The sequence below is a fragment of the Musa acuminata genome, chromosome BXJ2-5 (assembly GCF_036884655.1).
Source record: "Musa acuminata AAA Group cultivar baxijiao chromosome BXJ2-5, Cavendish_Baxijiao_AAA, whole genome shotgun sequence".
Classification (NCBI taxonomy): domain Eukaryota; kingdom Viridiplantae; phylum Streptophyta; class Magnoliopsida; order Zingiberales; family Musaceae; genus Musa; species Musa acuminata.
In genome coordinates, this window is record NC_088342.1 from 15,302,427 (window position 1) to 15,314,527 (window position 12,101).

At 34.1% G+C, this 12,101-nt stretch overlaps 1 protein-coding gene across 1 annotated transcript in view; it reads left to right on the top strand.

Annotated features, from left to right (window-relative positions):
* Positions 1 to 11,704, top strand: part of LOC103972994 (glutathione reductase, cytosolic) — a 31,218-nt gene extending 19,514 nt beyond the window's left edge. The window contains exons 5-16 of the mRNA XM_065108963.1: positions 305 to 508; positions 3,430 to 3,503; positions 3,586 to 3,669; positions 4,667 to 4,754; positions 4,856 to 4,937; positions 6,303 to 6,376; positions 6,691 to 6,798; positions 6,899 to 6,963; positions 10,241 to 10,354; positions 10,686 to 10,785; positions 10,982 to 11,035; positions 11,429 to 11,704. Of these exons, the coding sequence (XP_064965035.1) occupies positions 305 to 508; positions 3,430 to 3,503; positions 3,586 to 3,669; positions 4,667 to 4,754; positions 4,856 to 4,937; positions 6,303 to 6,376; positions 6,691 to 6,798; positions 6,899 to 6,963; positions 10,241 to 10,354; positions 10,686 to 10,785; positions 10,982 to 11,035; positions 11,429 to 11,524 (1,143 nt within the window). The 3' untranslated portion in view covers positions 11,525 to 11,704. The remainder of the gene's footprint in view (positions 1 to 304; positions 509 to 3,429; positions 3,504 to 3,585; positions 3,670 to 4,666; positions 4,755 to 4,855; positions 4,938 to 6,302; positions 6,377 to 6,690; positions 6,799 to 6,898; positions 6,964 to 10,240; positions 10,355 to 10,685; positions 10,786 to 10,981; positions 11,036 to 11,428) is intronic.
* The last annotated feature ends 397 nt before the right edge of the window (positions 11,705 to 12,101 follow it).

Genomic DNA, 12,101 nt, shown 5'->3' on the forward strand with positions numbered 1-12,101 from the left:
CTCATTCACTAGTTTGCTCACTTGTAGCAGCAAGAGCAACATGTTCATTTCTAGTGTTCATTTTCTTTGCTTGATGAAATGTCCCCTTTTTGTTCCAGAAGTTTGTGCTTTCTCAGAGGCTATTCACACATTTTTTTAATGTTATGACTTGCATTCTTGAAATATCTTGCATCGGTACTTATATTATTTGATTACTTAACTATCTCTGTGCTTAGAGGCCAAATTATTTGTTGAAATGTCATTAAATGCTATTGTATTCTTCTTAGATTAGAGCTTACTTGATTCAATTTTGATTGCCATACAGACACAGGAAATCATTCGGTTAAATGGAATATACAAGAGATTACTATCGAATGCTGGTGTGACAATGTTCGAAGGAGAGGGCAAGCTAATAGATGCACATTTAGTAGAAGTGACACAACCAGATGGTACAACAAAGCAGTACTCTGCAAAACATATCTTGATTGCGACTGGTAGTCGAGCTCAGCTTGTGAATATTCCAGGGAAGGTTTGTGTCAATATTTCTTTGTTTTAAACAAAACTGTAATTTAAGAATTACTTTAAACAGTACTTTATTTTGTGCAGTTTGATAGTCTAAATAATCTGAGTTTTATTGGTTGTACAAGTGGTTGGTGGTTGTTTTAATTGATTGCTTATCCTTGTATGATTTAAACCAAGGTTTGAAATATCGTACCGTATCGGCGTTTCGACATTCGCTTGGTACGGTACGATACTGTATACCGAGCGGTATATCATTCTGTTATGGACTTAGCTGGTTTTGCCTAAATCGTGTGACACCCTTGCATGTCCGTCCGCAAATGTCAGTCTCCCCAAAACCTCCTAGGGTCCCATAGGATCTACAAAAGAGAAAACGGGTTAGAGAAAGCGCCTCACTTGGGATCCACAAGCAATCATTTCAGAAAACACTTCATAACCAATGTAAATTACAAACAGACTTCACAAGTTTTGAACAGTTGCACAACAAATGATCCAAAATGGTCCACTACAAACCAAAATCTCCCACAAGTATCCACATGACACAACCTTTATTTACAAGCCTAAAATGACCACCAAACCCAACTAAATTGGGGCTGTTAAGCCTTCGACCGTCCCTCTACATGCTATGCAAAGCATGAACAAACTAAAAGACACGGATATACATCAGCATTACATTAAACACCATGTTTACAGTTTTGTCTGTGACATTCTCCCCCACTTATTCTCATTCCACTTTACATAATTTCATCCTTTACTAAGTGTCTCGCTTGCCTTGAGCACCATCAAGTATGGTTGCCAACGTTAAGCTATAGCTCAAACTCAGCCATCCCAACCTTTGTGCGTTACGCATTCTTCTCAGCTTGCTTGTCCTCGTAGTGCCTCTTGCGCGAAGGGTTAGCCATTCCTCTGAATGCCAATCTCAGATACCCGCTCCTTTGAGCGACTCCTTTTCCCTACATCTTCATGCCCGTTTTTCCCGTAAACGGTCGCGTGTGCTGACTGCCCTCAACACAGCCCCGCTAGGTCCCCCACGTTTGCATGCCAAGTGTTTTTATTATTGCTTATCTCGCTTTGATACCAACTGTCACGGACTTAGCTAGTTTTGCCTAAATCGTGCGGTACCCTTGGGTGTCCGTCCGCAAAGGTCAGCCTCCCCGAAACCTCCTAGGGTCCCTTAGGACCTACAAAAGAGAAAACGGGTTAGAGAAAGCGCCTCACTCGGGATCCACAAGTAATCATTTCAGGAAACACTTCATAACCAATGCAAATTACAAACAGACTTCACAAGCTCTGAATAGTTGCACAACAAAGGATCCAAAATACAGATCGAAATCTCCCACAAGTGTCCACATGACACAACTTTTATTTACAAGCCTAAAATGACCACCAAACCCAACTAAATTGGGACTGTTAAGCCTTCGACCCTCCCTCTACATGTTGTGTAAAGCATGAACAAACAAAAAGGCACGGACATACATGAGCATTACATTAAACACCCTGTTTACAGTTTTGTCCGTGACCGTTCGGTATACCGCTCAGTATATATATATATATATAAATATATAATTCGGTGACGTCGCCTCTCTCTTCTCCCCAGGCGGGGCGACGTCGCCTTAAAAAAAAGAAAAAATAATATATATATATATATATATATATATACATACATATATATATATATACATACATATATATATATATACATACATATATATATATATACATACATATATATATATATATATATGTATGTATATGTATATACCTTGATTTAAACATCTTTTCACTGAATATGGGTAATGGGCGACCATGTATTTCAATTTTCAAGATTAGTGTTCTTAAGATTTTCATAATGTTAATTATTTTTAGGGTTGTACAAATATTTTAACATTGTTGGTTCTCAGTTCTCTAATGCTGTAATTGAGCTTTTCCGGTTTGTGGATATACAAGTTTTAATGCTTGTGTCTTGCATTGATATATCACTATATGTGTTATCATAAACTGTACTAATGCAGAGAGGACGAGAATAAATTTTTTAGGTTATCGAGAATAAATCTTCATGATTTTTTTACTCTTGGTAATTTTGTTACAAGATGATCAATGCTAAACAAAAATGCATTTGAGGAAAATGGTCTTAATAGTTTGGGATTTTGTGGAATGAATTGAATTTACTTGAATCAACTATAGCAACATGTTATCTGCCGGTCATGGTTAGCTTTACTCTATATGCTTAAATTGTTTTCAATAAACATAATATTTTTTGCCTGTGCAATGCCTTTCTTTAGATCTCATTTTATGAGTACTTATTTTTTCAAGGTTTCTTTCAACTATTCATCATTGTTCTATCATATTTTTGATGACTTTATTTTAACTTGTAGTAAGAACTAAGAACTCTGAATGTTTTTTCTATTCAGAAAGAAATATAAAAAAATGTTTTGGCAAATTCTTGCTATTAATGTAATTTAGAATCTTGATTCATGGATCTTTCTTCTTACTCTTTCAATTTTTATAAATATTGGTTTATCACAATCCATTGGATCTCTCGTCATACTTGTGCAAGTCTGGTAATTATTTTTTGATCATATATTTTCACCAGAGTTATATGATTTATTTTCTATTCGAAGAAGTTATCTGATTTTGAACATGAGTTTTATAAAGTGGAGATGAAATCCGTCTTGTATGCCTTCTGCTATTTGAATTTAATTGGATCGTTTGCATTTGAATTTAATTATATGTAGGACTTAATGGATGTTACATGTGACTTTGAACTGCTCAGTTTTCACCGATCTTTTTGCCATTAATTTGTTTCTGTTATTTCAAATTACTGTACTTGGTTTTAAATTTTTGACATCCTTTGAACATGTAAAGTATACTCTAATCCTTCTAGAGTTTTATTCTTTGCCAATACATCCTAATTTCATGTTTCCATATCAGGAATTGGCTATTACTTCTGATGAGGCATTAAGCTTAGATGAGTTACCAAAACGTGCCGTGATACTTGGTGGAGGGTGTGTGGATATGCCCCTGTGATACATTTAATACATAGAAATATTTTCCTAGGGCTGCCAATTTGATCCATATGTGCTGCAGATATATTGCCATTGAATTTGCTTCAATATGGCGAGGAATGGGTGCAGAAGTGGATCTATTTTACCGGAAGGAACTTCCATTAAGGTGGCATTTAGAATTCACTTATGTGCCTTTTTTTTGGTTGCTTACCTGATTTTTTTTTTTATTTAAGTAGATTTGATATGCTTTTGACAATGTTCTGACCACTAACTAGGCAGTTCATTTGAATTTTTATAGCACTAATGGAAAATTTTAGATATAGTTTGAAACAGAGAACTTTTGATAGAGACATGAACAAGTTCTTCACAGGTTTTGGACAATGTTGACTGTAAAAGATATCACCTGAGGTGAATCACCTCTAAGTGTAGTTTCCAGTATCAACCATATCAAACTGATCGACCTCAAGCATATGTAAACTTTTATGGAATTACATTAGAATTGTAATACAGTCGTGTGGAAGAAGACACCAGAAAAATGAACACATTCATTTTTAATATTCAAAAAGAAAGGAGCAAGCAGAATTTAATTATCTTGAAAGCGTTGGATATTATCCAACTGGAGGTATACACCCGATGTCCACAAATACAGTATTGAATGTTATTTGATTGTAGGCTGCCCTTCATCACTACCATACAGCCATTAAACTAAACATAAGACAAAAACTGCTACTACTTTTTTTTTCATTCAGATTTTTGAGGTAAATAACTCCGGAATGTATATTTGGGCCCATCTAGAACATAAATTCATGTATTGTTTGTTAGGAATCCTAAATGTACTTTGTACCCTTTTAACATCTAAACAACATTCCTATTCAACCTTTTTTTTTGTTGCTTTATAAATCACATAGTATACATGTTGTAATGTTTGAGGTGATAAAAATGTAAACCTTTTCTAATAGCATTGATATAATTGGTTGTTATTAATTGGTTAAACAGATTGTAGACCTGTATTCTGTTGGTATGACAACCATCAAATTCCTGAAATGCCTTTGTACTTGATAGAACTTCTTATTAATTGTTCTGTTGTTTGCTGTATCTAAATTGATGTATCATTTGCTCTTGTGATCTTGTAGCATTTAACTTCTCAATTCTCCTTATTGCAGGGGCTTTGATGATGAAATGAGAGCGGCTGTTGCAAAAAACCTCGAAGGAAGGGGCATACGGTTGCACCCAGGAACAAATTTGTCAGAGGTTCAATTAATTGAAGGATTACTTAACCAGTTTTCTCGTACCGCTTTTGCATCATTATGTCTCCCAGAAGTTGCTAAACTTTCTCCAACTATCTATATCAGTTGCGGCAAAGTGGAGATGGCATAAGAGTTCTGACTGACCATGGAGATCAAATTACAACAGATGTTGTCTTATTTGCAACAGGTAAGCCACTGTCCAACATTCATAATCACAATGTATATATTGGAGGATAAGAACACAAAAGCCAATCTCAACATTTTGTGGGAATTGAATTAATGATATGATTCTGAATCACCTGAAATAGATATGAGAGAGTGATTTAGAAACTTCATCTCCCACTGAACTCTTTGGACAACTGCATTTTATTTGTATGATGAGAACACTTACCATCCTTTTGCCTTTTCTCTGAAAAAGCATCCTTTAGTCTGTATTAAATTAAAAGCCCATAGTAGTATGAACCTATTATCAGTGATAGGGTTTTCCTGACATTTATTGCCTGGTTCAATTATGAGCAACTTTCCTTAGCATGCATATATTTTGATCCATTCTTTTGTTCCTCTTTGGAAGTTTACCAGCATTTCTGCAGTATAGATTATATGGTGATTTGCAACTCTTGTTTTGTCTGCATCAACAAGGATCAACTTTGTTCTAATCTGAAGAGTGATTTTGTTCACATAAAGACGGCTTAATGCCTAAGCATTTTGTAAATCCATGTGTATATAAGGTTAAATTTCAGTGTAGTTGCTGCAGGATTATGCAGGGATACAGCTATGCAAGCAGAATAAAGTTTGTCATACTTCTATACTTGTTGCAGTGTTTTGAAGATGTAGTCTTCATGTATTATGCATATTGTGTGATAAATTTAGTGTCTCAAATTGTGGAAATGCATAAGTTGTCCTTAATGTGACATTACATGTTTTTGCAGATAATATGACATCTAAATGTGATCTGTTAGCCACATAATATCTGGGATATTAACTGAAGCTTCAAAAGGAAATAATTTGCATAAGGAGTTTAGTTATGGGCTGATTAATGCCTTATCTATACAGTACAAATTTCTGGGGGTGTTAGTGCAGAAATTGTTTTTACATATCACTAAATGCTGGAAAAATAATATGTGCCTGTTTAAGAGTAATTTTTAGTTTTTTACATGAAATGTCAGCATACTGTAACTCGACTAAATAGCAGTGATTTTATTGAAAGGCACCAGTGGATCGTTCAGCTTCTAGAGTCACATGAAATTGTAATGTGTTATGGGGATGTCTTTAAATTATATAATTATCAATTCTATTAGTATTAGAAGGAAACAACATTTTTTAGTGTTATGAGTTCTTTATTTCCTGTGCAAAGGTGTTGGCCCTTTCTCTCACGTTCCACTCATGTATTCTAAGTTCTAAAAAGTATGAACATTTCACCTGAATCAGCTTCTCTTAATAACTAGGATTTCAGGAATCTTTTAGTCATTTTTCTGTTGTTTCCTTTGGCATAGCATGACCAAACTGCAATCAATGTGGCCATATTCTACTAACGTCATATCTGGAAATGCAGGTCGGCTTCCAAACACAAAGAGGTTGAATTTGCAGGCTGTTGGTGTTGAGGTTGATAAAACAGGAGCTGTTAAGGTTAATTGCTTGTCAACTCATTTTTGCTACCTGTTTTTTCAACTTTTTTTTTTGCCACTTATATTGATTTCTCATGAATGACTTAAAAGACAATATATGTTTGACAATTTTGTTCTCTAAGTGTGGAAGTGTTGGATTTGGATTCATAAGTTAAGTTATTAAAATCCTTTATATTTCTTTTGTTTGCTTAAATTGTTCTTGTAGTTCCAATCCTGCAACGGTAGGAATAACTAGAAGTATGTTAGTCGGACTTATGAATCCTAAATAGGGTCACAATTTTGCTAATTGTTATCATTGTCTGTTATCATTTCTAGGTTGACGAATATTCTCGCACTACAGTTCCCAACATATGGGCTGTCGGTGATGTTACAAACCGAATAAATCTGACCCCTGTGGCGTTAATGGAGGGAACTTGCTTTTCTGTAAGTGGATTGTGTGTGCTCATAACATTGTCGATCTTTTAGATAAAATTTTTGTTGATGCAGATTCAAAACAATTGCTGATATATTGTTTGTGTTGCAGAAAACTGTTTTTGGTGGACAGCCAACTAAACCTGATTATATTAATGTACCCTGTGCTGTGTTTTGGTAATTTTACTCCATTATAACTTAAAGTTAATGTATTACAATTGCACCTGATATTATTCATCACATGTGAAGCACCTGATTGTTTAAATTCTATGAAAATTTAAAGACTGATTTACATCAAAGCTTCTGAAAATCAACATGTATTTTGAATGCCATCTAATGGTTTCTAATGCTTCGATTTGGGACATTTAAGATGATTATAAAAAGGGTGGAGGATATAGGGAAGGCTATGGAAATGGATACTGAACAATTCTTGCTGTATCCATATTGGATAAGTATTTGATAGATATTTGTAGAATCCTTCTTGGTCAGGTTTTGGACATTTGGAAGAACCTGTTTTATTTAAATAATTAATAACAATATATTAATATTTTATGATGCTTCTTGGAAACACTTTGTTTTACGTAAATGTAGTAGATATCTTTGTTTGCGAGATTAAACTTCAGATGCAACTAGAATTGCTTAATCCTTTATGAGAGCGACAGTGTTTTAGTTTTGCATATCCAAATTGTCTGTTCTCAAATGTGAACAATGTCCTGTTTCCAGTGTCAAGCCTTTTCTTATCATATTGTTGGGCAAAATCAAAATGTAAAGGACTTCACTGAGAATTTAGTAGACTTCACAACCTGGCCTTCACATTAACCCTTCAAACTTGGTGTTTCATTTCTAGGCATTGTTTATTTTCGGAAATAAAGTGGTTTGTTGGAGAATATAAGATGGTAGTTCACAGGTGAAAATGTATTCTTTAGTGGCTACAACACATTAATGCAAACAAGATGAATCTTATGAAATTCTTTTGGACGTGGAAAGTGTGTAAAAGAGAGAATGACATGCTTTGTCTCAGGGAACAATGTTATCTCAAAAGCAAAAATTAGCAAATGAGCCAATCAAACACTCCTTTGGTCAAAATCAACTCACCCTCCATGATCAAATAATTTTAGAATCTGTTTATGTACTTCCCAATTCTATTTCAGGATTTGTTTGGTTGGACATATATATTCTATAGAAATATTTACACACAACTGCAAGAAATTAATGTGCAGCATATACAGTCATTAATGTTGTTTGGTTGGCTGCATTTGGAAACGAAACACTTACTTCTTTACTGTTTGGCTGATTTGGAACTTCAAACCTGTAGTTGGAATGGAAGATTTTTCCCTGTGAAGAGGGAGATGTGGTTACCCCATTTAAAACTTTCTTCCTGAGCACCAATCTCTGCCCAACAATTTATTCATACCAAATAAAAAATGAGAAAGGTTTGACAAAATGGAACAGAAACAATCATAATTGTGCCTTTTTTAGTCTTAACATAGGCAGAAAACAATTAAATCATTGTGACTTTAAATTATCTCTAAAGTGTTTAGTTAGTGTTATTGGTTCAACTTGCTTAATGGAAATATCTGATGAATAATAACATAGGCACTAAAGAGTTTTTTAGTGCAAATTTACTTGAATAAGAGTGACATACAAGATTGTTCAAATTATAGAGGAATTAAAATCATGAGCCATGAAACTTTGGGGAACAATTATTAAAAGTAGGACAAGGGTTGAAATATATATCTCAGGAAAGCAATTTGGTTTTATGTTTGGAAGATCAACTATAGAAGTTATTTATTTATTAAGACAATTAATGGAAAAGTATAAAGAGAGAAAGAAATATTTGTATATGATTTTTATTGACATAGAGAAAGCCTATGACAAAGTTCCTAGGGATTTATTACGGTAGTTTTTAGAAAAGCAAGGTGTTTCTACTAATTGTATTGCTGTTGTTAATGATATATATAATAATGTAGCTATTAGTGTTAGAACTATAAGGAATGTGTCTAATGAGTTTCTTATTAGCATTGGATTATATCAAGATCTGTATTAAGTCTCTACCTTTTCACGATGATAATGGGTGAAATTACTAATCATTTATATGATAGACCTCTCTGGTGTATGTTATTTGTTAATGATATTGTATTATTGTCTTAGTTGATGAGAGATTAAGTGGAATTAATTATAAACTTGAGTTATGAAGATTATTCTTAGAAACTAAAGGTTTTAGATTAAGTAAGACTAGAACTAAATGTATGAAATGCAATCTTAGTAATACTAGGAATAGATAGGAGAATATAGTTAAGTTGGATAGACAAGAAATTCCTTTAAGTAAAAGCTTTAGGTATCTTGGATCCCATTATTTAACAAGATGGAGAGATCGATGAAGATATTATTATAGAATTAAAATATGATGGTTAAAATGACAAGGGGTATTAGGAGTCTTGTGTGATTATCAGATATCTTTGAGACTTAAAAGAAAACTTTATAAAACAATTATGAGAACAATAATGCTTTACAAATCTAAGTGTTAGACTGTTAAGAAATAACATATACAAAAAGCATATGTCGCTGAGATGAGAATACTGAGATGAATGTGTGAAGTTACTAAGAAAGATAGAAAAAGAAATATTTTTATTCCTGAACAATTAGGTATCGTTTTGACAAAGGATAAGAAAAGAGAATTGTTTAAGATGGTATGGACATGTGCTTTGAAGACCAATGACTTATGTTAGTGGTACGATAAGAGATAAGAGAAAGTACTTTAGACTTAAGTAAACATATGACTTTTTACGGATTCAATGGCGACAAAAAAAATCATGTTGCCGATCCCAAATAGTTGGGATTTATGGTTTTGTTGATGTATTGATTCAACCTGCTAGATGCTCATAGAGTTGGAAGAGGGTTAATTGGACCCGTTTAAAGATTTTTAATATGGAGAATCCAGGATATGGGTTAAAGATAACTTGCTTCCATTCTCTTTGCTAATCCAAATAACTCACCCTTTAACAACCAAACATTCAAAGGGAAAAAAATAGAGGGTTAAAGTTAGTTTGCCAAATCAATAATTTAACCTAGATGTTTTAACCTTGAACCAGTGACAGCATTGGTGTTGATTTTACATGTTGCTCCAACCAAACTATGTCCACAAAGCCTTGGCATAATGATGTCAGCTATGAATTTTCATATGATGCTGCTAATTAGTTAGGCTTTATTTCAAGTCTCTATTGCTTCAATGCCATTTTAGCTCTTTATGCACTCAGTTCTCTTTTGCCACTGCTAAAAATACATTTTTGTCTATGTTTTTATACTCATCTTTTGCCACTGCTACATATATCTGATGTCACATGGTGTTGTTTCTAAGATAGAATTGCTTAAATTTATTTTTACTCAAAAGGTTGTGTATCTTAACTTTTACAAGCTTCCCATGATAAGTTTTGACATATGGTATACTCTTCAGCATACCGCCACTTTCAGTAGTAGGTCTCAACGAGCAGCAGGCTCTGGAGCAAACAAAGAGCGACATTCTTGTTTACACATCTTCATTTAATCCCATGAAAAACACTATCTCTGGGTCAGTAAAGTTTCTTGTCAGCACAAAAAGATGATAATTATATTTTATATTATAGTGATAAGTAAAAAATCTGACCATGCATTTAAATGCATTTTTCAATTTTTATGCTTGCTTTTTCTTAAGCTGTGATATATAGGGGTAGTTAGTTATCTGATTCAGTACACTTGTGTGGTATGTGAGGGAATACTGTGTGCTAGTAACATGTATAGATACGACTCACATTCCTTTCTCTTGCATGGTCTGAGAGTTTTTTGACACAATTTGTTAGCAAGTACATCTAGGTCTTATATGGCACTGCCAATGCCGATCTCTTTCATTCTTTGTGGTTCAGAAGGCAAGAAAAGACAACTATGAAGCTTGTTGTTGATGCAGAAACTGATGAAGTACTGGGTGCATCCATGTGCGGACCTGATGCACCTGAGATTATGCAGGTGCATCGCACTCACTAATCACTACCTGAGTCATTAAATTTTTTTTACAAAGAATCTGCATATTTCATATGAAACCATTATTCTGAATTGTATAAATTTTTTAATATTACATGTAAAGATTTACCTTAAGTTACACCTTAACTAACGACACTAAGCTTTCTATTTACTAACAGTACTCATTTGTGGTTATATACAGGGTATCGCAGTTGCACTCAAATGCGGAGCCACGAAAGCACAATTTGATAGCACAGTGAGACATTTTTCTTTTATTCCACTAAACATTTCTTGATAAAAGATTTATGCCTGCCATCAGATGAAAGAGCCATTCTGTGAGTTTATTGTCAGTAGTCATAAAGCTATGCAGTCAATCAAATCAATCTAGTCATCAAGTAACCAGAACTGGAAGTGTTTGACCTCCACGTTAGATGTCATATGAGGTTATGGTCTCTGCACAAGTGGTAACCTCCAGACTTATGAAGAAAGATATTAACTGGTCACAATAACTGTATCCATCTTAGCCTCTAGTGAGATTTTGATGGATGAAGTTGAGACTGCATCAGAAAGATGTAGTTATATGCACGTGTTGCTATACGATTTACTTATTGCTTCTATAGAATCTAAAGATCTACTGTTGTTATGGCAGGTGGGAATCCATCCTTCAGCTGCTGAAGAATTTGTGACTATGCGATCCATCACAAGGCGTGTTGCCGCAGGAACGAAACTGAAGACTAATCTGTAAATGAAGGTTTGTAGTTTAGGAATGAGAACAATCTTTTGATTCATCAGAACAGGTGTCGTGTTTCAAATTAGGGCCACTTCTTTTCCTTCAACAAATACAGTGATGAAACCTTGAGAAATTGGTTTTGTTGGATCTCTCAGTATCTGAATAAAATGGTTGCATTGTTGATTTCTGCCTTCATCAGGTTCACACAATTCATCTTGGTATTTGTGATTGCTGATGGTGATGTGGTCACCAGATAATTTAGCTGTCTTGGATCGCCGTCTGCTTAAATTCATGCTGCATAAGTAGTCGGTTTCTTCCTAGACGATTCAATCAAAATGGTGACATGCGCATCATGTCCATTCTGCATCAGTATGATTCTCTGATCTAATAAACATAACTATAGATCCTGATTTGATTTCATCAGTTAAACGTCATGGATGTAGATCTGATAATAATAGGCATTTCGTAATTGTCAAGCTGTATGGATTGTTTACTTTCAAGATATGATAATAATTGCTTAATTTTGTACATATGCAGCTGATATTTGGAGTGATTTTTGGTCTTATCTTGACCTCTATCTCACACACGATAT